Source organism: Ochotona princeps, chromosome 12 (genome assembly GCF_030435755.1).
Source record: "Ochotona princeps isolate mOchPri1 chromosome 12, mOchPri1.hap1, whole genome shotgun sequence".
Taxonomy (NCBI): Eukaryota; Metazoa; Chordata; class Mammalia; order Lagomorpha; family Ochotonidae; genus Ochotona; species Ochotona princeps.
Genome location: NC_080843.1, coordinates 58,480,635 through 58,507,179, shown reverse-complemented (window position 1 = coordinate 58,507,179; position 26,545 = coordinate 58,480,635). Strand labels below are relative to the sequence as shown.

Sequence of the window (26,545 nt, the reverse complement as noted above, 5' to 3'; positions counted from 1 at the left end):
GCAGACTGATTTACCAAACTTTGGAGTAATACTATAGATAAAAATGCCTACCGGAACCAAAGAGAGACCAACTTTATTTGAAATTTTTAAGATGCGATGCAACGTAACAGGTATTGAGATTTTTATACAACCTGAGCCATCCCAACAAGAAAATGTTTCCAGAAAAGCAACATGCATGCTTATTGAAAAAGAGCTCAGTACTTCTCAGTTTTGCTTACCCTATGCACTGTTGTATATAGAGTCAGAAGTCCACTTCAGAAAATAATGATTTACCAGTGAACCCGGTAGATACAGAACGTGGAGTGAATAAAGAGGAGCCTGGCCCTTTGTTGAGCAGTGGGAAGAATTGTTTTGAAAGTGAAGCTAGAGTTGTATGCTAGAAGCATTGATAATGTTACTTTATAGCAGAGGCAATCTCAAGATTTGGTTACAATATTCATGAGGGAAGACTTGCAAAGAACAGTTGTTTATGTAAGCTGCATGTTACAAATTTAAGAGCTGAAAAAAAATTCGCTTGAAAATAAATGATTGTATATTACCATAAGCATTTTATGAAAAGTATGTTTCTCAAAACAAAAATGAAAAGTGGAATTATATTGCAGTTTTCTTTACTGTCTGACTTAAGAGGAAATAGCTGTGTTGTCATACCCAGAGTGCAGTTAATCTGTTGCAATATGTCCTTCTGGTAGAAATATACAAAGGAAATCTAACCTTAGTGAGTGAAGAGTTTGTTGGAACAAGGAGTATTATAAGTGCGTAATTTGTGCGTATTTTGTGGTTGCTGTCTTTCCTTTGAGTAGATGAGTAGATGTTTCAGTTGATCTACTCTGGGTTGTAACATCATGTAGTGGTGAAGATATGATGTTCCAATTACAGGCATTCCCATTGCAATAAATTATATTTTTGAAAAATTTAATTCATTAATATCACCACTGAACTTATCAAATGGAATTTTTTTTCTTTTAAATTTGTTTAATTTTATTGAAAAGTCAGATTTACAGAGGAGGAGATAAGGAGATACAGAGAGAAAGATTCTGTGTTCACTGGTCAACTCCCCAGGTGGCTACAACAGCCAGAACTGAGGCTGATCTGAAGCCAGGAGCTGCTTCTGGGTCTCCCATGCGAGTACTCTACTGCTTTCCCAGGCCACAGGCAGGGAGCTGGAAGGAAGTAGAGCAGCTGGTATGTGAGCCAGCGCCCCTAAGGATCCTGGTGGATACAGAGAGGACTTTAGTCACTAGGCTGCCACGCAGGGCCCTAAAATGGAAGTTCGAATTGTCATTAGATAGATCACATGTTTGCTTTGGCAACAAGCTCTGTTGTTTTCCTTGAAATAGCAGACTTACTTCACCAACTGAAAAAATGTCTGCTAAACTATGCAAGTCATAATTTAGTTTGTCAGTCATTCCTTCATGTGAAAAAGACTTCATTAAGAAAGCTCTAGGGCCTGACGCGGTGACCTAGTGGCTAAGGTCCTCACCTTGAGCACGCTGGGATCCTGTGTGGGCGCCGGTTCTGATGCTGGTGGCCCTGCTTCCCATCCAGCTCCCTATTTGTGGCCTGGGAAAGCAGTCGAAGACGGCCCAAAGCCTTGGGACCCTGCACCCGCGTGGGAGACCTGGAAGAAACTCCTGGCTCCAGATCGGCTCAGCTCCTGCTGTTGCAGTCACTTGGGTAGTGAATCATCGGATGGAAGATCTTCCTCTCTGTATATCTGACTTTGCAATAAAAGAAAAATAATAACAAATCTTTAAAAAAAAGAAACTCTAATTCAGCTCATAAGTCATCATTTGAGTGTGTTTATATATAACTCTTCAACTTTGCCAAGATGCTTTTAGATAACCCCATTTTGTCAGAAAGTACAAAAAGGATGTGCTCAAAGATCAAATACTAGTTAATTTATTGCGTGAATTAAGATAAAGTGGTTAAGATTAGGTAACAAGATTATGATTATTTAACAGAAATGTGATGGTGAGCAATATAGCAGCTGTAGTTTGGTGCCACTGCCTTCATTCATGCAAATGTACCAGCGCTCTTACCTACCATTGTCCTGGTACCATTGATAATAATGTCAACATTATGAAAAACATAAATGATGTCGTCTTATGAAAATCTTTTTAAAGTTTGGAACTTCCTGAAAGGGTCATGTCAATGGTGTCTCCGTAAGATGGATGGATAATAGAAATTTTGCCATTGCTCTTCAAGAGGAAACTTCTATTTCATTTTATTTGAGAATCTGTCTTATAACCAGTGATTGACACACGTATGTTATAGTCATATGACACACTGTATGTGTAGAATGTACTTTTATTATGAATTATCTTTAAGAGTGTTGAATATTGAGAGAGAAAATAGTGTAATAAAAAGGTGATACAGCTAAGAACTATCTTATAGCTTCTGTGAGCTCTTTGTGTACCTTCCCGAGACCCACGATCTTGCTTAGCTGCTGTTCCGTAACCAGAGTAATCCACGGAGGAAAATCTCCAGCATTCTTTTTGTTATGAACTTTACACTGCTAGCTCATGAACTTTTATTTATTAACAAGCAGAATTTGGATGAGGGTTTTTTTCTTTTTAATAGATTTAGGACCAATAAGCCTTAACTGGTTTGAAGAACTGTCCTCAGAAGCTCCACCGTATAATTCTGAGCCAACAGAAGAATCTGGATATAAAAGCAGCAATTATGAACCACATTTGTTTAAGACACCACAGAGGAAGCTCCCTTATCATCAGTTGGCATCAACTCCGATCATATTCAAGGATCGAGGTCTGTCTCTGGCACTATACCAGTCCGCTTTACAAGAGCTCAGTGAATACAGATCAGCTTTAGATCAGTGATGTGCACTGGGAGACTTGTGAGGAAGACAGGACTAAGGAATTCAGACAAGCCAATGTTAAAATCTCAGCTCTGTCAGGAATTGTGTCGTGTTGAGCAAACTAATTTCTCTGGCCTTACTTTCTTCACTTGAATAATGGGGATACTGAAAGTAATACCTGATAGGTTTATGTGAAATGAAATAATGTAGGTACTTACTGTCCGTTTTGTTTCTCCAGTTGATTAATATGTCCTGCCAACTGAGATTTACTATATTTTATCTTTTTTATTTAAAACAGGATTTTTTTATATTAAGCTATTTCTATAGCTCATCAAGTGAATGGATGTTACTTTTCTCAATTTGTCATGAATATCCTTTGATTTGGTAGCAGTTTCCCTAACCTACAGGTGACATGATTCCCAGCAATTATAGAATGAAATTATGCACTAACTTTATTGAATGTTTATTGCCTATTTCTCTTAAGTAATGTACTTTATTTCTTTTTTTGAAGTATTACTGTAAAAGGGGGAATAAATGATGTACAAATAAATCATAAGAGTGAATGTGAGGTTAGGCTATCACATTCACTGGTTTGCATGAGAGCCAGGGATGGAGGCAGGCTGAGCAGGACTAGGCTGCAGCACCTACCAGCAGGAGTGGGGACTGAGGATGGGCTGGGCCAGGCCAGACCGCAGCACCTAATGACAAGGGCCAAGACGGGGTAGGCCATGCTGGGCTGCGTTGGAGCAGCTATTGGCATGCACAAGATCTGTTCCTGAGAGTGGGCCTGGTAGGGGAGCTAAGAAGACTCTGCTGCTGGACTGTAGTTCCCATTGGTGAGCCCAAGAGCCAGGATCGAGGGCAGACTGGACTGAACATCCCCTGGCATGTGTGTGGACTGGGTCTGTGGGTGTGCTACACTGGGCTAGGCTCCAGCACCCACTGGCACTCAGAAGAGCCAGAGAGAGTGTGGGACAGGGTGAGCTAATTGCAGTACCAACTGATCCACATGAAAGCTGGGTCTGGGAGTGGGCCAGACAAGGCTGGACCATAGCACCCACCAGTGAGAGTTGGAACAGGTGTGGGCTAGTCTGGCAAGACCACAGTACCCACCAATAAAGGTTAGGACAAGTCAGACTGAACCCAAACACATGATTTATAGCTGGGAGTTTTTCTGATTGGGGGAACTTAAGGAATTCCCGTTAAGATGTAACCCTAGCTGGTGAGCACAAGAAGTGAAGCTGAGGGCATCCAGCCCAGGCTGGGCTATGTGTGAGTCAGTCCTGGGGGCGGACCATGCTGGGCCAGTCTGCCACACGTGCTGGCAGGTCTGAGAGTTGGGATGGGGTGTAGGTCAGGCCGCACTGGGATGCAACAACCGCTGGTTCACATTAGGATTGGGACTGGGGACTGGCCAGGCTGAGCTAGGCTGTAGCACGCCCCTCCCCTAGCATGAGCTGGGACTGAGGGCAGGCCTGGCCGAGCACATGCCAGCAAATGCCAAGGCAAGATAAGCCATACCAGGCTAGGCCACAGCATCCACTGGCACATGCAAGATCCCAGGCTGGGAGCAAACCTGGGAGAGGCTGCGGGGGCTCCCCTGCTGAGCTAATGTTATTTGCTCCTTCTGGTGAGTGTGAAAGCTGAGACTGGGGACAGACCAGGCTGGGCAGGGCTGCAATAACTATAGGCCTGCACGTTAGCTGGGTTTGTGGGAGGACTGGGCTAGGCCAAGCCACTGCATCTGCTGACACATGCAAGGGCCAGGATAAGTGCCAGCTGGCCAGGCTTTGCTGCAGCATCCACTAGCATTGCTAGGACAGGGTCCATCAGACTAGACTAGACTACAATTCCCCTTGGAAAGTGCAAGATCCAGGACTGAGTGTGGGCCTAGTAGGGAAATTGCAGGCACTCATCTGCTGGGCTGTAGTTCCTGCTGGTGTACATAAGATCCAGTGCTGGGGGTGGGCCAGACTTGACAAGGTAGCTGTACTAGTGGGTCATGGGGTAGGGTGGGTGGGGATATACAGAGCTAAATTGTAACATCCAAAGGTGTATACGAGAGCCTAATTGGGATTAGGCACTGACTGAATGGCACTGACTGAGCACTGACGGGACTAGTCTGCTGCATGTACTGGCACATGCAGTAACCAGATCTGGCGATGGTTCTGTGGGGATTATTGAGGGTGACCCCCAACTAGACTGCGATTTTTGCTGGGGTGCATGAGGGCCAGGCCTGTGGCACCCGTAGGTTTGCTCAGGACAGGGGACTGGGGATGGAACTGATCCAAAAAATATGTGTGAGTAGGCTGATGCAGGTGACAGACTGAATCAGACCCTGTACTGGCTGGCACATGAAAAAATCAGGTCAGGGGTCACTGCAGGTGAGGTTTTTGGGGAGTACTTCCCAACTAGACCACTGGACTCAAGACACTGGCCACAGAGAGAACCATAGGATATGTTATCCATTGGGATACATCTATCAGGACTGGGCTCCTCGATTGCTAATGTCCACTAATACATTGAACATCATGCCCAAGTGTATAATGGAGACATGATGGCAAGCTCATTTAGGCCTGCAGAGGACATCAGGTGCCATGTAAGAAGATGGAGAGCAGAACAGGTTGGACAACTATCCTGGCCAAGCTTTGGCATCAGGTGTCTGGGTGAGTGGATACACTAGAGTGGACTCTGTCAGCCAATGGACCTTAGAGGGATTTTCTCAACCTGGGAGCAATGGTGTCTCGAAACTATCAGAAGCACTCAAGCAATACTCTCGAAACATTCTTCTCCGAAATGAAGTGTCTAAGATGACATCATGCGGACAACCCCTATCCCCAGGTACTGATATAGTTTGGCAAATGCAGGCAGTCCCCTCTGTTCCCTCTCTACACCTCACCTTCCCATAAAGGAGAAAAGGAAAGTTAGAAGCATTTGTCCCTCTCACCTGCTCCAATACTTCAACCCTCCACACCCTGATCATTAGTGGGTATACATCCTTGTCAATTACGTAAACAACATCAAAAATAAAATTCAATTTTAAAAAAAGATTGAATGTGCCAAGAGAAAAACAAAATAGTGTGACAGTTTATTTTTATTTTTTACTTTAATTTTTATATCATTTACATAGTTGAGAGGGATGCATGCCCATGTGGGTCTCCAGTTAGGGTTGGGGAGGGTTAAGTATGGAGGAAGGTGAGTGAGATAAATATTTCAGTTTTGTTTTATCTACTGTGTCCAAGGGAGGGAGAAGGGAGGAGTCCACTGCTTGCTGTCAAACTGTATCCGCACCCGGGGATGGAAAATGGTCATTCAGTGACACCTGAGAGACCCCGATGTGGGCAAGAGTGTTCCAGTGGTGTTACTTCAATGGTTTTGATAGCTCTGAGTCGTTAGCTTCATTATATCAGGGTTGAGAAAATCTTTGCAAGGTCTGTTGGTAGACCAAGTTCACCTCAGTGCGTCCCCACGCCGAGGAACATGCTGGAAGTCTTGGCCAGAAGAGTGGTCCAACCTGATCTTCCCATTCTCTGCTGAGGCATTCAGCATAACCTGCTGTCCTGGATGAGCTGGACGTCATATCCCACATGTGTATTTGGAAGTGCTATTCACTGCACAGGAATCAGCAACTAAGGAGGCCCAGTTACTAGTCCTGTGGGCATGTAATCTAAGGTCAGACCACGTATCTTGTGGTTTTTCCCTGTGACCAGGGTTTGAGTCCAAGAATCTAGTGAGGAATGCCCTAAGAAATCTCACCTGGGGTGACCTCTCACTTCACTTTGTGTACGTCAGCCAGTACAGGCCTGGTCAGTTCTGCCACAACCCCATCTCTCACATGAACCAACAGGTGCTATGGACAGCCCAGCTCAGCCCACCAAAACCCCAGTTTTCATGCATACCAGCTTGTTCCATAGCCTAGTCAGGGCAACCCCCAATTATCCCCACCACACCTGTTCCAGCAGTGGTTATCAAGTGTGCTGGCATTTGATATGGCCTAGCCCAGCACCACCCACATCCCATCCAGCTCTCAAGCACACTCATGGGTGGCAGCTTAGTTCAACCTGACCCACCCCCAGACCCAACCCACCCGTATGCTGATGGATGCTGCTGCCTTGACAGCCTGGTTCTCCAGCCCTGGTTCTCGTGCTCACCAGTGGGAGCTGCAGCCCAGCAACAGAGTGCCCATAGTTCCCCTACCAGGCCTGGTCCAGCCAGACATGACTTGCACCCCGTCTGAAATTGCCAGTAGGTATAGTAGTCTAGCCTGGCTGGCCCACTTGCATTCTGACCCTCATGTGACCCAGCAGCTACAGCAGCCTAACCACCCTGTCTTTCTCCCTAACTGGCCTGCCCAGTGGTCCCAGTTCTCATGTTCCCCAGTGGAAACAGCAGCCCAGCAAAGGAGTCCCCAGAGTTCTCGTACCAGGCCTGCTCCCAGCCCCAGGTCTTGTGTGTGATGGTGACTGCCGAGGTCTATTCTTGGATGGCCCACCCCCAGTCTCAGCATTTACTAGCAGGAGGTACAACCTGGCTCGGCTCAGCCCAGCCTGTCCCCAGTCCCAGCTCTCATTAGTGGGTGCAGCAGTCTAATCCAGTGTGGGCTATCCCCAGCCCTTAATGTGAACAGGTGGGTGTTGTGGTCCAGCCTGGCCTGGTCTGCACCCCATCTTGGCTCTCATTTGTGCTGGTATGTTGTAGATTAGCCCGACCCAGCCTACCCATAGACGTGGCTCACATAGGTCAATGAGAGAGAGCTACAACCCAGCCTGGCCTGGCTTGCTTCCAGCACTGACTCTCATGCTCACCAGTGGGAGCTGAAGCCTAGCAGGGGAGTTCCTCAAGTTCCCCTACCAAGCCTGCTCCCAGCCCCAAATCTTGCCTATGGCAGAGGGTGCCATGGCTCAGCCTGACATGGCCACATGGCCAACCTCCAGCCCTGGCACTCACAGGCAGACACTGACCTGCACCCATTCCAGTTCTCATAAGTGGGTGCTACAGCCTAGCCTGGCCTGGATGACATAGTATTATTTGAAGTTAGGCAGGGATTCATTGCAGTTGAAACATGAAAGATAGGTCAGAATCAAAATTTGAAGATATGATAAAATAATTGTCCTTGGCAGAGAGAATAAGAAGAACATTTAGGTCTAAGAATAACAAATCATTCAGATTGATTTAAGGTGTTCTATATCTGAAGGGGAGCAATAGACAATCAGGCCAGGAAAACCAGGTAAGACGTGGGCTTGGAAAGCAAGACTGAAGAAATTAAAATATTAATTCACATGCAGATTTAATAGTACAACTTCCTTTGTCAAACTTGTGATGACCCCATTTGTCCTCATGAGAAGTTCAAACTCAGAATGACTTTCATATTTAACTTCTTTAATGTGTTTATTTATTTACTTAGAAAGTTATAGAAAGTGATCTTCCATCTGCTGATTCATACTCCCTAAATGGTAACAATAGCAGCCCTGGGCCAGGCCAAAGCCAGGAGCTTCATCCAGGTCTTCCCTGTCCATCGCAGGGGCTCCAGTACTTAAGTAATGCTCTGTCGCCTTTCCTAGGCCACTAGCAGGAGCGGAAGTAGAGCAGCCCAGACAGGAACCAGCACCTATAGGGGATGCCAGCATCACAGGCTGTGGTATTACCCTGTACCCTGCTACACTGACCCTGAATTTAAGTTTCTGAAACCACCTGCTCTTTATGAATTTTGTTATCTCTGTCCACAACTAATTGTCTGCCTTTTGTGAGATCTAGGCTTATCTCCGGTAAGGAATATTCTCTGTCTGCCTTACTGAATTCTATCAAAAGGAACATGCATAAGCAATTGTTGTATGACACATACTTTGAAACAGGAAATTTGTGGCACTAGGAAGCGTATATAAACAGAGAACATAGGTAATGGGCACAGTTTGTTATGCTAGCATGTTGTCAGGAACCAAGTGGTATACATAATATTTAGTTAATATTTGTAGAATGAATATTAATTTTGCTTTAGAAAGTCAGTCTTTGAAGATTTTTTTTTTTAAATGTAATAGCTTAGGCAATCAGAATCTTTGATGCTGATTAAAATGACGAATCCCTCACCCTACTCTGAATCTCTTGAATTACCTCTTGAAGTGGAACCCTATAATCTGCACTTAAAATCATCACAGTGATACTTTTGACAATTGAAGATCAAAGTTAGAAGATCAGTAAGGAAGACATAGCAAAGTCCAGAATAATAGAGAACAAGTACGTGAATTATTGTGATAACAATGGAAGTAGATATAGAAGATGGAAACTAGAGGACCCAACAATAACCTAAATATGGAGGATTTAAAAGAAAAACAGATAAAACAGGGTAGGACATCACCAAATGAGATCATAATGGTGTCCGTGAGACCGGTGTTGTGATACAGTGGATTAAGCCACCATGTACAATGCCAGCATCCCATATGAGCACCTGTTACAGTCCCAGCTCTTCTGCTTCCCACCAAGGTCACTTCTCATGTGCCTGGGTCACATCTCAAGGTCACTTCTCATTGTGCAAGTTGATATTTGGGCCCCTGCCATACACTTGGAGACCAGATTGAATTCTACCTCCTTGCTTTGGCCTGACCCAGCCCCAACCATTTCAGCTATTGGGGGAGTGAACCAGCAAGTAGAAGATTGAGCTCTGTCTGTCAGCTCTTGCCTTTCAAATAAGATAAATGTGTTTTGTTTTGTTTTTAAAAGATTTATTTTTTTATGGAAAAGTGGATTTACAGTGAAAAGGAGAGACAGAGATAAAGATCTTCCATCTGCTGATTCACTCCCAAGGTGGCCACAATGGCCGAAAATAAACTGGTATGAAGCCGGGAGTTTCTTCTAGATCTCCCAAGTGGGCGCAGGGTTGCAAGGCTTTACGCCATCCTTCACTGCTTTCCCAGGCCACAAGTAGAGAACTGGAACAGAAGTGGAGCAGCCGGGACACGAATCAGCACCCATATGGGATCCTTCCACATGCAAGGGGAAGACTTCAGCTACTGGGCCTCCGTACTAGGCCCAAAATTAATGTTTTTTTTTAAAGAAGAATATAGTCATGGTAAAACTATTAAATATATCTTGATAATAGGTTGCTTGACTATCTGCCATTGTCCATTCCCGTAATGTCAGGATATACTTAGATGGCAGAATGATGGACTTAAACTGTTTATGAAGGACTATACTATTGTTAAAATATGGAGGAAATCATTGGATGGAGAGGAGGCAAGGGAAACCCAGAGCCTATGGAATTGTATCATAAAAATAATAGTAATAATGAAAGAATATAATGGTGACATTCATACAAATTGTAAGAAAAGCAAGTGAGACCACACATCCTGTGATTTTCTCTATGGCCAGAATCTAAGTTCAGCTGCCTAGCTAGGGAGTACCCCCAAAGCCTCACCTGGTAAACTGACTTGACACTTGTGTGTGCCAGCTAGTACAGGAGCAGGTTCAGTCTCTCAGCTGCACCAGCCAGCACACGTACCAGTTCTGCTCCCACCACATCTCTCATGTGAGCTGATGGGTGCTGTAGCCTGACCCAGACAGCCTGCCATAGACCTGGTCCTCATGTATTCCAGCAAGTGTCATGGCCTAGTCAGGGTGACCTGCCCAATCACCCCCACCAGGTCTGCTCCCAGCCTAGCTTTTGTGCATTCCAGCCTCTGCAGCAGCCCAGCCCAACCCTGCCCACATCCCATGCAGCTCTCAGGCACACCCAAGGGTGCTGTGGCTTAGTTTAATCCAATCCACCACCAGGCCGACATGTATGCCAGTAGGTTCTCATGCTCCTTGGCAGGAGGTACAGCCTAGCAAGAGTGCCCAGAGTTCCCCTGCCCGGCATGCTGTCAGTCCCAGATCCCGAGCCTGCCAAGCAATACTGCAGTCCAGCCTGACATGACTTGTACTCAGTCCCAGTGCTTCTGAGCTTGTGCTGCAGCCCAACCCGGCTGGCCCACAACCGTTATGGCTCGTGTGTACTCCAGCAAGTCAGTAGCCTGGCCTGACCTGGCCCTCCCTTGCCGGCTATCACACTCAGCGGGGGAAACAGTGACCTAGCCATGTGCAAGTTTTTGGGGGGGACTAAGCTTTTTAATTTATTTGGGCTGGCACCAATGAATATAGTCATATTTTAATTAATGTTTAGTTTTGTAAGAAATTTAAAACTGCTTTCTAGAGTAGCTCTTACCAGTTTGCATCTGTCATCAGTGAATGAGAGTTGCTCCTGACACAGCCTCACTAGCATGTGTTGTCAGTGTTTTGAATTTTAGCTTTCCAAAGGGCTTGTGTTGGAGTCTCGATGTTTTGATTATTTGGGTTTATTTTTGATTTGGTGAATGTCTTTTCACTTGGGGCCAGCCCAGTGGTATAGCTGGCTGTTCCTCCAGCTGCAGCACCAGCATCCCTTAAGGGCCCTGATTCTAGTCTCAGAAACTCCACTTCTGATCCAACTGCCTGCTAATAGCCTGGGAAGGCGGTGGGGGCGGACCCAAGCCTTGGGTCTCTGCACTGATGTGGGAGATCCATAAGAAACTGCTGGCTCCTGGCCGTTTGGGGAGTGAACCAGTGGATGGAAGAGCTCTCTTTTTCTCTCTGCTTCTCCCTCTGTAACTCTGCTTTTTCAAATGAAAATTAAATCTGTTTTTAAAAAACATTTTCGCCTAACTCTTATCCTCCCAATATCATAGTATTGTGTATAATTTAATAGACTAGTTCACATTTTACTTGTGTACATTTCAAGAACAAAAATTCTCCCTGTTAGATTGAGGATTAAAGTGGTATCTTGAATTGAGTCCTCCCAAGAATCTTAGGCACATCACACGCTTGACATAGCTGTTGAACTAGGGGACATGCTTTGAGAAATCCCTCTCTGGAAAGAGCCAAAAACCTTTTGAAAACCTTTCAGAAAACCTCTCTGAAAATCTAAAAACCTTTTCGAACTGAACTCCCTGTACATTCTCCTCAGTTTAGAAGAACTTTTTTCTAAGTAATTCCTGAGAATGAAGAATTTACAATCCAGTGTAGAAGTCCTTACTGATTTATTGTACTATTTCAGGGAAGGATATTGCCAGTAATGAACATAAAAGTTGTTGCAAAATGAAGGCTAAAACAGAACGAGTAAATGCCATTAACAGTCCACTGCTAAATCCTAGTGAAAGGTATGATGAAGTTATTGTATTAAAATGTTTAAGTGAAACATGTGCCTACATAAACGTATAGAAATGGAACAGGTTTTCATGCTGATATTTTGCTGACCGCCTGAATAAGGATCTTCTATTACATAATCTCTGTAAAATAATCTTTATGTTGAGTCCTTTAATAGAATAAGTTTTACACTAGAAAACATTTTCTTTATGTTAAACTGGCTAGTTTTCTGGGTAGCAACGAAAATATTAATGATGAAAAGCTCTAAGTGCTTAAATTGTCAGTCTCAGATAAATGACATTCTTTGAATCTTTTAAGATAATATACTTTTGTAGGTTACATAATTTTTAAATTAAAATTGTGTAGTTTTTAGTAGCTGGAGTTTGAGTACTTTATAAGTGCTTTCAATGGGTATTTTCATTTTTGAGAAAGTAATATAAGATATTAACTATTATAATATAATTCAACATGTAGTATAAGAGTCATTTTTAGAAAGATTTGTGTTTTTTCTCTGCCATTAATGTTACATTTTTTGAATAACCTGAGGTCTCTGTTCTATTTTAGTCCTGTTATACAATATACACATGTAACACCACAAAGAAAAAAGTCAGGTATGATAAAAAGCCGAGTTTTTCATTCTTAAAATGCTAGAAATGTTACTGAAATAAAGCTTAATAATTTTTCCTGTTTTTACCCGTAGTGGTATGTGGGAGTTTATTTCATACACCAAAGCTTCTGAAGGTAAATATTCTTCCTGTTTTATTTTTACCATGTAATCAAGAATTTGATAATAGTTTCATACTTTTGCCTTAGGATTAACAAATGTGACCCTAGTGTACTGTCTTGCATGGACATTTAGTAAGTGATAAAAAAAAATGAAGTGGTATTCAGTACTGTTCTATAAAATAAACTATTATGTTTCTCTCCAGGGTCAGACACAAAAACATATTTCTGAAAGTCTGGGAGCGGAAGTGGATTCTGATATGTCTTGGTCAAGCTCTTTAGCAACACCACCCACCCTTGGTTCCACTGTGATTATAGGTATTACTAGCAATTGTGTTATTGTGCATATATGATAAAGTAAATAAAGTTGATAAATGTATTTGTCAAAGGGAAAGTATAAAAGGAAAATATTACTATTATTGTTATAAAATGGATCAATAGTTCTGAGTAATGTTATTTAATTTAGCTTTAGACGGAGATATATCACAGATACATTAAATTGTATTCCATAGGAGTCCAGAATTTTGTTTTCATGTTTGTGTCATTAATCTAGTATGGTTTTACAAATGCTCGTTGAACTATGTACACAAGCATTTTGAAGTCATTATTTGGTGTAATTTGAATATCTTACCAATACTTATATTTTAGGTATTGAAAGTAGGATTAAATACATTTTTTGCCTTTCTGCTTAAATTTCTTGTACAGAATTAACTTTGCCAGTAGTACTGAAGTAGGGTCTTAAATTTCACAGTTACAATTCTATGTCCATTTGATAATCTAGATATTTTCTTTGCTTATTTGTTGGACTATGTGATTCCTTGACAGGTAGTTTGTATCCAGCAAATCTTTAAGTAAATAAATATATTTTAAATGTTTTACCTGTTGTGAAATAATTTAAATCTCTCAATAGCTGAGAATTGGCTAATCATGCCTTAGTGCTTAAGAAGTTGTGATCATTCTTTTTAGTTTTATGAAATTATTATAATAAACGTAAGTTTAGAGGGATATCTGTAAGTAAATGAGCAAGTATCTGGAAATTTATCTAAACAGTCACATCACAACATAGAGATGAGGAATGAAAATTAGATGATAATGGAGAGAAAAAAGTAAGCATTCACTGACAACAATGTCCTTTTGTTTGTGTAAGATACAGGGCTTCATCACTGTTTTTCAGACTGTAGATCAGAATACTTTAATAGTTGTGAAATTTATTTTGGGAATTATATTTGCTTTTTTGAAAATGAAAGAAACAGAAGTCAGTGTGTCACGTATTTAGGGTTATCAGATTCAGCAAGTAAAGCAATAGTGCATCTATAAATTAGAATTTCAAATACTGTACTAAAGTATTCATTGTTTATCTGAAATTCAAATTTAATGAGGTGCCTACATAGAATAAAGTTTTGTATGTTCCTACTTACAATAAAGTTTGTTTTTTGAAACTAAAGTTTGTTTTGAAACTAACATGTACATATTTATATATCTACAGAAATTATAAAGTATGTGTTTTTAAATTGGACTTAAAGCTCAAGTTCAAATTTATACCCAAATTAGAGTTTTTTTAAAATACTGTTTATCCTAGCAAACTAATAGTGTATTTTGATTCTTCTTTGCTTTAATTTAACTTTGTGCTTATATGAAATAATAGAAAGTATTATGAAAAGTAAGAAGTGTCAAAATATGCTTTGAGACCATATTGTCTAAGGAAATGCTACAGGCTAGGGCCCGACAGCGTGGCCTAGTGGCTAAAGTCCTCGCCTTGAAAGCCCTGGGATCCCATATGGGCACCGGTTCTAATCCCGGCAGCTCCACTTCCCATCCAGCTCCCTGCTTGTGGCCTGGGAAACCAAGCAGTCGAGGACGGCCCAAAGCTTTGGGACCCTGCACCCACGGAAGAGGTTCCTGGTCCTGGCATCGGATCAGTGCAGCACTGGCCCGTTGCGGCTCACTTGGGGAGTGAATCATCGGATGGAAGATCTTCCTCTCTGTCTCTCCTCCTCTCTGTATATCCGGCTTTCCAATAATAATAAAATCTTTAAAAAAAAAAATGCTACAGGCTAAAGAAAAGTCTGCAGGCTTTAGTTTAGCTTTGATGTCATGACCTTGCAACTGACCTAATTTTCCAAGTCATTGTATACAATATTGCCAATCAGGCAGAGTCATCAAACCGCATAGTTTCTTACTTTATTGTGAATGATAGGGAAGTGAATGTATAACTTACTCATTACGTTGCTTTACCTTTCAGATGATTATCATTGGTTCAGCTCAAGTCTGTCATTTAATGAAATGGTTCATATGCATTTTGATTCTGGCTACAAAATTTATAATTTTTTGCATCAGTTTTAGTGTATGATATGTAATACAGTACTGGTAAATTGAATTTTTGTCTTACAGTCAGAGATGAAGAAGCATCTGAAACTGCTGATAGTACTGCTGTAAGTAAATATGACACATTGATTACACTTGAAACAACTTGTAATTTTAGAATGTGTCAAATTGCTCTTCTAGCATATTTATTCCCTAGTTTACAATTTATTTAAGCCTGCGATAAAATATTTAGACCGTGCAGTGTAAGTGATTTTCATTCATTTCCTGTGAAAAACTGCCACCTCTTTAAAAATGAGTTGTATATGTTGGCAGGTATTTAGCCCAGCAGTTGAATCCTGGTGTAAGACTTCACATAGCGCTCAGATGTGTGGGCTCATTCCCAGCTCCAGCGTCCTGCTGATGCACGCCCTTTGAGTAGTGTGGCCCAAGTGCTTGTTACTTTTGCCACCCACAAAGGAGGGTTGGGTTGAGTTTCAGTTCCTGACTTTGGCCCAGCTGTTGTGAACATTTGTGGAATGAGCCCGTGAATGGAAACTCTGTGTGTCTCTCCAATAATTATGGGAGAATTTTTTTAAAAAAGAATAAACTGGATATATATGTGTATTGAAGAGTGTTTATACTAATGATTCTTAACTATAAATCTTTTTTTAGATTTCTAAAAACCATTTTTCTAATGATGAGAAATTGAAGAAAAATGAGAGACTCATCCTTTCTGTGACAGAAAATGAAAATAAAACTCCAGCTAGAAGCCAAAGTAAGGCCGTCTGTTGAACTACTGTTTTGAATTGATAATCAAAAGTATTGCTTATCTTGAAGAGAAAGCACCTTACTTTAATTGACTGTTGAGTAATGCGTTTAGGTTAGAAACTAACTTGATTTAAATGACTTTATTTACACATCATACTAGACAGAACTAGTTAACGGTGACATGTATCTCTCAACTTAGACATAAAAGTAAGACATAGTTAACAATACATGAAATACTGTTTTTCCACCTGGAAATTAAATGTGGTTGTAAATACCCTGCAAATTACCTAGTCTGATCACTGGAATATTGTAATTTTCTTAGAATATGTATGTCTGTACAAATACATAGGATTCAATATCTGTTCATGTATAATGAAGTCCATGAATACACACACACATATATACATATGTAAAATCATATTTTATCCTTAGTTTTTGCATGGCTACAAAAGTGAATTTGTACATCTGATTGATATGTCTTGGCATATTAAATTAATGTTTAGTTAGTAAATTATGGATAGTTTTAATTGTGTAAAGATGGTGAAGAAAAGATTAATAAGGATTGGAATTTGGATAAAAAGCTTTATGTACACCGAGATCAGGCCTTACCAGACAAATAAGAGTGACTAACTTAAAAACATTAGTGCTCAGAATAACCCTTTAAATGCTGAGTTATATATTCTTTTTCTGAGAAGGTGAAATTGATATCAATTATTTGGTTGTGTTATCAGGTGATATTAATGGACTTCTATTTTAAATTTTAACAGGATTGAGGAAAATACTAGGAAATTCATTTGGTGAAGTAAATAGTTATGAAGATCACTTTGAAAAATTGATACCAAGTGTTCTAGATGATGAAGTGTGTGAAGCAGTTACAGATGTTTTGGAAGAGGACAGTTTTTGTTTCTCTCAGCATAAAATGGGAAGTGTACAAAAACTAAAAAGTGAAAAGACTAGGGAAGAAATTTTTAGTGAAAAAGAAACTGACAAATGTGATGAAGCTGAAAAACAAACAAAGGGAGATAAACATTCATTTCCATGTGAGATGGAAACAAAGAATTGTGATCCATTAGATTCAAATGTAACCAATCAGGAGCCTTCAGAGAGTGGAAATGATGAAATCACCAAAGCATTTTTACCATCTGAATCGTCTCAGCTGAGTCTCTCTAATCTTAAGGAACTCAAGATGGAGAAAATACCCTTAGCGCATGTTTCTTCTTGGGACCAGAGTGGTTTAGAAGAAGACCCAATGGACACAGAGAAAGCATGTAACAGCCGCATTACTCCTCAAGATTCTTCGCCACCTACTTCTGATCTACCAAAATTAGAGACGACATTAAATGAGGAACCAGTTGTCCATAACGGCAATGAAGCACAGCATCTTGGATCTCCCGATTCTCTTCTGGAAGTAAAGCCTGTGATATCTCAAATTTGTTCAGTAGTTTCTCCATTTCAGGGTATCAAAAAGTCTATATTCAAGATCACAGAATCACCTGAGGAGACTTTTGATACTTTTTTTTCAAGTGACGTGACTAATTCAGATTTTAAAGAAAAAACAGAAATCTCTGAAAGAGGAATGGAAATGCATACTTCTTACTCACAGAAAGAGAAGTCTTTGTGCCAGAGTTTGGCTGCCAGTGGAAGCAGTCCAGCCGCTGTCATGCTTTCTTCTGCTAATTCAAAGAATTCAAGTTTAATATCCACTTTGAAGAAGAAAACCAAAAAATTCATTTATGCCGTAAAGAATGAATCTTATCAAGGAAGAAGAATACAGAAAGACCAAAATGTAGAACTAACAAACTGTTCAGCGCAATTTGAAGCAAATGCTTTAGATGCACCGCTTGCATTTGCTAATGCTGACTCAGGTACTCCTTTTCTTTGCAAATACTACAAACAGTTCTGTGAATGGTGATGGGTGTTCGTACTTGAATACTTGAGTTTAATTTGTTTAAAACAAATATGCCATCTCCTTCCATTCTGTTTAATTTCATTCACATCTGTTGGATCAATTTGCATCATATACTCATAACTTGAGAGCTTTTGTTTCATCACTAAGAACTTGTCTATTTAATTTCTGCTTTGATTCTAACCATTACATACAAATTGAACAACTAAGTAAGTGATGCGATTCACTATGTATGTTCTAAAACATATAAAAGGTTTTAGGTTAAAATAATTCATTGCTAGTTAAATTTAATGTACACCGATCCTAGAATAAATGATTTAGTTTGCTAACATAGTCTCAGTGAATAGTATGGCTTTGTTGGGTTGAAGTAGAAGGAGGTATTTGAGATTTGTGCCAAATTTCTTAAAGATATATGTTTGATAGTGTATATAACAAAATAAAGCCATGTTTTATTTTTCTATACATAGTACACCTATAAAAACTTAAATTGAACAAATACCACTTGTGATGGCATTGAAGTATTATATTATTGAAGTACTCACAGAATTGAAATTTGGTACTATAAAGCTAACAACTAAAGAGATAAAGTGAGATTGAGAACTTCACCTTATTAATGGGAAATTCCAAGTGTCAAAAAATTAACTATACAAAGCAGTTTAATTCTTTGGCCTTTGTAACTGAAATTAAGTCAACTTTCTAGTTCTTCATATATTGGCCTTGTTTTTAAAAATTGCATTTTTTCTGACATAAAAAGTATAAGAATTGGTTCTTCTCTAATTTCTCTGAGTTGCTTTTCTGTATTCTGCTACAGCAGTGAATTTTTTTGCTTTTATTTTTCAATGAAGGTAACTTCGAATTTTATTGGTGATAGCTGACAACTTCCTTTAGCTAGATAGAAATTTTAATTGAGTTGGTAAGTATTATAGAAAATATTTAGATACTATTTATCAATAAAATGTAATAACAAAATACTTAGAATCATTTGTTTCGAACACAAAATTCATATCTTTGAATGTTTTAGCAACCTCTTTTTAATTTAGTGGCTAGTGTTTATTGAATGATTGTAATTTAACTTGTGTCACTTTGTGTTTCTGTGCTTAGGTTTATTGCATTCTTCTGTCAAAAGAAACTGCTCACGGGATGACTGCAAAGGAAAAGCTTTGTCTTTAACCAATTCCTTTGAGGCAACACTGAGGAAATGTTCCAGCGATGAGAGTAATCCCAATAATACAATAATATCTCAAGATCTTTATTATAAGGAAGCAAAGATTAATAAGGAACAACTGCCATCATTTTTGACCCCTGAAAGTAATAGTCTATCACGCCTGCAGGAAGATGATCCCAAAAGCCAAAAAGTTTCCAGTATAAATGCAAAGATGACTTCAGAATGTCACCCTGCAATGCAGCAATTACAGGAAGAGTATGATAATACTCGCTTGCAATCCCAAGACAGTTTTTTGGATGACTGTGTTAATGCTACCACTTGGATTTTAACTCAGAGTAATAAGGATCTTCCACCAAACCCAGTGGGAATTTCTGGAAAAGAAGAAGCATACAAAATGTCAGAGAAACCAAAATACAAGAATTGTGAAACTGATACTGAATTAGCCAAAAATAATCCCATAGGGACAAATCAAGAAATACAGGTTTTAAGCGAAAATTTTGTAAAAGCTGAACTGATGCCACCTGAAAAACAGGTAACAAAAACGTCTCCTTCCATCAAACTTCAGTGCAACAACATTACAGATCTAACAGTAATCCGGAAAGACCAAGAAGAAACCACTTTAATTTCAGAAATTGCTGCCAATCCAAAGGCTGAAGAATCTTTCCTGGACAATGAGAATAGTTTTGTCTTTCATGTAACTAATGAGAGAAATAGTCTTGTTTGGGAAAGTAGCAGGGAACTTTATGAAGCTGCCCTCAGTCCTGTGAAAGACTCCCTTCTCCAGACCTCTAATGTGGTAGTATGTGAAGGCATAAGTGACAAACAGGTAGCTCACGCATCAACTACAAAAGATTTTGACTTGTCACTTATGGTCCATGATCTTGCGGAAGAGAACAAAAGTCATGTAAAGCATCATCTAAAAGTGACTCTAGGTCAAGATTTAAAATCAGATACCTCCTCAGATATATATATGAAATCAAATGGAAATAATGACATGGACAAATGGGCAGGACTTTCTGATCCAATTTCAAACCACAGTCTTGGAAGTAGCTTCAGAACAGCTTCTAATAAAGAAATAAAGCTCTCGGAACATAAAATTACAAAAAGCAAAATGCTCTTCAAAGATATTGAAGAACAATATCCTATGAGCTTGGCCTGTGTTGAAATTATGAATGCAATGCCATCAGATAATCAGAAGAAACTGACTAATCCTGATCTGTTTGATTCCCAGCCAGTTACTGCTATCTCTGCATATGTGCAGAGTAGTGCGTTTGATTCTGATTGTGAGAATAACCACAGAGCCCCTCAGGTGTCCTCTCTAAGGGACGATATTAACAATTTGACACCTAGCCAAAAGGCGGAAATTACGGAACTTTCTGCTATATTGGAAGAATCAGGAAGTCAGTTTGAATTTACACAATTCAGAAAACCTAGCCATATAATGGAGGGCAATACGTTAGAAGTTCCCGGAATCCAAATGACTATCTTAAATACCACAACTGATGAACATGAAGACGCCCATCTTGGTTGCACAGTTAATGCCTCATCTAGCAGTCATATTGATGGCAACAAGAAATTCGAAAAAGCAGTTGGAATTCAACAAAATTTTGGTTGCTCATTGAAAAACAGCTGCAACAAGTACACTAATGAGTTAGCAGATAAAAATGAAGTGGAATTTAGAGGCTTTCGTTCTGCTCTTGGCAAAAGACTGGATGTTTCCAATGAAGCCCTGCAAAAAGCAATGAAACTGTTTAGTGACATTGAGAATGTTAGTCAGGAAACTTCAGAAGTGGATCCAGGATGCTTCCCTTCAAGTAAATGTCTTAGTTCTGTTTCAGGGATTAAAGCAAAAAATTATAACAATGATCAAAATGTAAATGAGAAAGACGAAGACCATGTAATATTACAAAATGATACAGAAGTGACCTCTGACAGTTTTGCCGAAGAAAATGCTAAAAATCGCAGGAGCAGCACAGAAAGGGAGGATAGTAAATGTACTAATGCCAGTGGGAATACTTGTATATTAGGAGAATTTGATGGCAACGATTCAAGGAAAAATGATAGAGGTTATATCCATAGCACTGAAAATGACTTGCCGTGCCTTGACCAGCACACCCAGTTCAGGAAGGAAGAAAACACTCAGCTTAAACAAAGTTTGTCAGATTTAACTTGTTTGGAAGTTGTGAAAGCTGAAGAAGCCTCTCACAGTGGTACTTTGAATGATGAAGAGTTAACTGTGCTGGAGCAAAATGCAAAAGCTGTGGAGAATTTTGAGGTGTCCTTTCAGACTACAGGTGGAGAAAATACCAGCGTCTCCAAAGATTCGTTAAATAAAGCTGTAACATTATCTGATAAGGAAGCAGAGGAATCTACCTTTTCATATTGCTTGAACTCCAGCCTACTTTCTGACATGAATAATAACAAAATGTGTATTTCAGGTCGTGAGGAGACAGACATGGGTAAAAAATTTAAAGAAAATATCCCAGTTAGTATTGAAAATCAACCACAGATTATCCAGCAGCAACAAGAATGCAGAAGAGGAAAGATTAAAGAACCTACCCAGTTGGGTTTTCACACAGCTAGTGGTAAAAAAGTGAAGATTGCAAAAGAATCTTTTGACAAAGTAAAAACTCTTTTTGATGAAATAAAGCAAGATAGTGAAATCATCAATCTTACCCATCAAGGGGCAAACACTCTACAGGTTAAGGAAGACCATGAAGAAGGACTTGAATTAGCAGTTGAGGTAACTATGCCAAAGTGCAAAGAAATGCAGAATTATCTGGATTGTAGTGAGAAACACTGTGATTCTGATGACACTAGGGCACTACCTTGGGTAAGTGATAACTTATGCAAACAAGCTGAAAGTCTAAAAACAAAAACCATTTCTTCGAAAGCTCAAGAACCTGGAAATGCAGAGAACAAAATGGCAAGAAATCCTAATTACACAAATCAGCTTCCTTTAGCTATTGAAAATTCAGCTTTGGCGTTTTACACAGAACTCGGTAGAAAAACTTCTGTGAATCAAGCTTTGCTACTTGAAGCCAAACAGGGGCTTAGAGAAGGAGAATTGGATGTTCAGTCAGAAAAAAATGCTGCCAAAGTTACATGTGTAAAGGAATACCCTAAAAATTATATTGAAAAGCCTTCATGTGAAAATAGTTCAAATAGTACTGTAACTGAAAGTGACAAACATCATCTCTCTGGAAAGCTAGATTCAGTTTATTTAAATAATAACGTGTCTCACAACTCTCCATGTCATTCTGATAACATACATAATGATTCAGGATACCTCTCAAAAGATAAAATTGACTCTGGTCATGAGCCAGCAGTGAAGAATGTTGACCCAACAACCAGTGGTTTCTTGAACGTAATGTCTAGTGTAAGAGAAGAAAACAGGTGCTCAGAAACTATGAAAGAAGATGGCTGTGATCTGAAATGTGTGACTAAGTCAGCAGCATGCGGAAATAAAGAGAGAGCCACTAACTCGGCTGTGCCTCACGGACGTGATTTTAAGGTAGGGCCACCCGCATTCAGTACAGCCAGTGGTAAGACAGTGTGTGTTTCACATGAAGCAATACTAAAAGTGAAAGAGAGATTTGCAAGTGACTGCAGTAAAATGATCAAGCCAAACACTGGGAGTAAATCAGACTCTTCTCAAACAAAAATTATGGCAGGTTATTTTAAATCATCAGATAATCCAAAGGATGATGTTATTTTTCCTAACCCTGTCAGTAACAATGGACAAAGTGTGTATTCGAATAAGGGTTTTGCTGACCTTCAAAATGAGCAGATGTTACAATATAACCAAAGGCTGCCTGCATTGGGTCAAGTTTCTGAATTGTCACCTTGTCGCGTTAGTATGAAAACTTTGAATGTATGTAATTTTAATGAAGGGATGGTTCCCAAGCCAGCCTTTTCTGCAAACTCTGGGATTTTCAGCACAGCAAATGGAAAGCCTGTACGTGTGTCAGATGCTGCATTACAAAAGGCAAAGCAGATGTTTTCTGAAACGGAAGGTAGTGCAGAACAACTCTTCAGCAAAGTATCATTTAAAGGTAAAGAACGCTCAGACCAGTTCACAGGAGACGAAAGTGCTGTGACAGATGGCCCAGAAAACACACTGTTCCAGAAGGACGTTCCACATAATGTGATCAATGTATCTGCTGTCTCTGGGTTTAGTACAGCAAGTGGAAAGCACGTTTCAGTTTCAGAAAGTGCCTTACAGGAAGTCAAGGGAATGTTAGAGGAATTTGATTCCATCAGAGCTGAACATTCTCTTCAGGATTCACCTATATACAGACAGAGTGTATTGAAAGTAACCCCTCCTCCTTGTGTTACTAAGAGAACCCCAGAACACTCTGTAAACTCCAAAAGGGGAAGTGTCTGCAGTAAAGAAAATGAATCACCAAGTGACTGTAATAATGAGTGTTGTTCTTCAGATTATCACTGTAGGGAAGTTTCTCCATGTATCTCTCACTTTAAGATAGACAAGCAGTTGTTATTAAAAAACAAAATACCGCTTGCTGAAAACACCTGTCTTTTGGGAGAAAAGCAGGCTTTACCTAAAAGGACGAACATGGAAACTGGTAAAACTGAAACTTTTTCTAGTGATCCTGTGAGAACAAAGAAAGAAATCTGTTCTGCTTACTCAGGAAATTATTCAGAAATGGAAGCAATAGAGATTGCCGAAGCCTTCATGGAAGATGGCGAGCTCACAGACTCTGAAGTGTCAGATTTTGGCAAGCACTCATATCAAAAAAACAAGGGAATGGGTTTTTTTAATTCAAGAATGGGAAAAAGAAGAGGAGATGCGTTTGTCTCAGTTGGTGAGTAACTTTTTACTTTTCAATTTACTGATCTCTATTTACTAGTAATTAGAGTGCTGTAAGACAAGTTTATTTTTCAGGCTTTTGTATAGTTTGGGGGAATGTGATTTGACTTTTGATATCTTCCTAGTCTATGTACCAAGATATTCATGTTTTGAAGATCTCACATCTTTAATTAAATTTGAAGTTTTCCAGAAAAGCTATCTCTTTTGTTATAACCATACCAGTATTATACTAGTTTTTGAATAATTGTAACACTTACTATATAACAGAGATGTGGAATCTGACTCTTATGAACTTTAAAAGTTGATTTCTAAGTAGCTTCTGTGAGCCTCAGTTTATTTCTTATCCATAACATCTAAGTAACACCTTCCACACAGAGTAACTATACAGATAGAATAGTGTATCTATGCACCTAGCATGGACCCTGACACAGCAGGTAGAAAGCATTCAGTACTTGTTAGCTTGCTTCCTTTTTTTCATCTAAGAAGTATTTTTTAAAACTACTACTGTCTTATCTTAACCTTGGGACTCCATCCTACCTTGTCTTATATGTCAAACAGCTCAGTTCAGTTATTAGGTAATTGGATATATGTGTGTTTCTGTTAATGTCTCACTCTGGATAATCTTACAATTCAATCTGTTGATTAAAGTAAATGCCAAAACTCCTTTCAGTGAATTATCTTAATTTGCTAGCTCTTTTTTTGAAGATTTTTTTTACCTGAAAAGCAAATTTACAGAGAGAATGAGAGACACAAAGATCTTCTGCCAACTGGTTCACTCCCCAAATGACCCCCAACGACCAGAACTGAGCTCCTTCAAAGCTAGGCACTCTTCTGGGTCTCCCACACTGGTGTAGAGTCTAAAATGCTTGGGCCGTCCTCTGCTGCTTTCCCAGGCCATAAGCAGGAAGTTAGATCAGAAGTGGAGCAGCCAAAAATAAAAATAAAAACAATAAATAAAAGCAAAAAAATAAATAACAACCACAAAAAAATAGTGAAGCAGCCACAACATGAAATGGCACCTTATGGGGTACTGGGGTTTGAAGGTGGGGGATTAGTTAATTGAGCCATCATGCCAGCCCCTTACCAGCTCTTTTTGAAAGACAAGCTAGTGGTTAAATCCTCACCTTGCATGCCCTGGGATCCCATGTAAGCACCGGTTCACATCCCTGCTGTTCCACTTCCCATCCAGCTGCCTGCTTGTGGCCTGGGAAAGGTGGTCCCACACTGTGGGAACCTGCAGCCATGTAAGAGACCTGGAAAAAGTTCCTGTCTCCTAGCTTCATATCAGCTCAGCTCAGCTCCAGCTGTTGTGGCCACCTGGGAAATGAACCAGCAGACAGAATGTCTTCCTCTCTGTCTCCTCTGTAAATCTGACTTTCCAATTTAAAAAAAAAAAAAATACTTAAAGCAAATCTTAAAACAACAACAAAAAGATTTGTAGAATATTGTTACAAACATTGTGTTGAGGCAGGCATTTGGCTCAGCAATTGAGATCTCACATGCGATAACCACATCCCTTGCCAAGTGCCTGTGTGTGTTCCAGGTTTCACTTCAGTTTCTAGCTTTCTGCTGCTGTGCACCTCACGGGGCAGCAGGTTGTGGCCCACGAACTTGACTCTGCTATCCAAACAGGAGACCTGAATTGAAATACTGCCTCCTGAATCTAATCTGGCCCATTTCTGGTGATTGTGGGCCTTTAAAATGAACAGTAAATGAAAAAGATGTGTCTCGTTGCTTTTCAAGTCAATTTTTTTAAAGGTTATCTACTCCACACCTTCATATCATAGATAAATGCAGCTCATTGTGCCACTTTGTGCCTGTAACACTGAAAGTCATCCTGGTAGATACAGATTGACTTTATCTAGTGTTAGCCATATCTCTTTCTATGTAAGTTTATTTTATGAGCAAAGTAGTAAGTTTGTAATACTTACCTTAAGTTATTTGCTGTTCTTTTGTATGGGATCCTGAAATACGTACACTTTTTGTGCAAAGCAAGGGCTAAATTTGCAGCCTCTCACACTGCACTTGTGTGTGCAAGAAGTGGGTTGGCATTCTCAGAAAATAAACTGACTTCTGAATGTTTACAAAAGCTTTGTGATTTACCATTCCTCGCTTCTGTTGCATATGAGTGTATAAGAAATCAACACAAGTCCTTTTTAAACAAAGCAGTTTCTCGTGATCTAACATGATGAAACCAAACACAGAGGGTTCTACTTACAGTTAAATCCTAGAAAACATTCCCTATAACAAAGTATCAAAAGCAATGTGCTAGTTACCACACAACTCAACATGCCAAGGTAGTGTGCACCTTGATGAGCTTCAGTCTTACACATACGGCCTCTGTAGGATGCTGGAGTAACAAGTCTGACTGATATGAAGATTTGATAATTTGAAAACCTGTTTTTCCCACTAAGTGATTCTTAATTCAGGGGTCTATACAGTAAAGCCCTCATTGCATTTAATGTCCCTCCCACAAGTTTATTTGAAGGAATTTTATTTTTTTCTCATAGCTAATAAACTTAGAGTAACATTCAATACTAATTGTTTAGGAAGTACCTTCTTGTGTTTGGGCAGCATTTTTATTCTTAGGTGCATTAAATAGTGGTATTTTCAAGGGGCTAAAACAATTAATGACAAAATGTTAATTTTCTTCCAAAATAGAAATTTGTAATTGTAATGACTATTTCCTTCTTTAATATATAGTAAATTTTAATAGAGTATAGGATTTTATAAAATTAATATAATTTGCTTTAAAATGTATGTTAAAATTTCCTTTTAGGAGAACCTCCAATGAAAAGAAACTTGTTAAATGAATTTGACAGAATAGTAGAAAATGAAGACAAATCATTAAAGCCTTCAAAAAGCACTCCAGATGGTAAAATC

General features: G+C 39.7%; 1 protein-coding gene across 1 annotated transcript in view; it reads left to right on the top strand.

The window, feature by feature from the left end:
* Positions 1-26,545, top strand: part of BRCA2 (BRCA2 DNA repair associated) — a 60,019-nt gene continuing 33,474 nt past the window's right edge. Inside the window, exons 1-12 of the mRNA XM_058670547.1 lie at positions 1-110; positions 2,581-2,833; positions 3,327-3,379; positions 11,877-11,979; positions 12,530-12,576; positions 12,666-12,706; positions 12,895-13,006; positions 15,080-15,120; positions 15,665-15,767; positions 16,528-17,625; positions 18,768-23,657; positions 26,442-26,537. Of these exons, the coding sequence (XP_058526530.1) occupies positions 44-110; positions 2,581-2,833; positions 3,327-3,379; positions 11,877-11,979; positions 12,530-12,576; positions 12,666-12,706; positions 12,895-13,006; positions 15,080-15,120; positions 15,665-15,767; positions 16,528-17,625; positions 18,768-23,657; positions 26,442-26,537 (6,904 nt within the window). The 5' untranslated portion in view covers positions 1-43. The remainder of the gene's footprint in view (positions 111-2,580; positions 2,834-3,326; positions 3,380-11,876; positions 11,980-12,529; positions 12,577-12,665; positions 12,707-12,894; positions 13,007-15,079; positions 15,121-15,664; positions 15,768-16,527; positions 17,626-18,767; positions 23,658-26,441; positions 26,538-26,545) is intronic.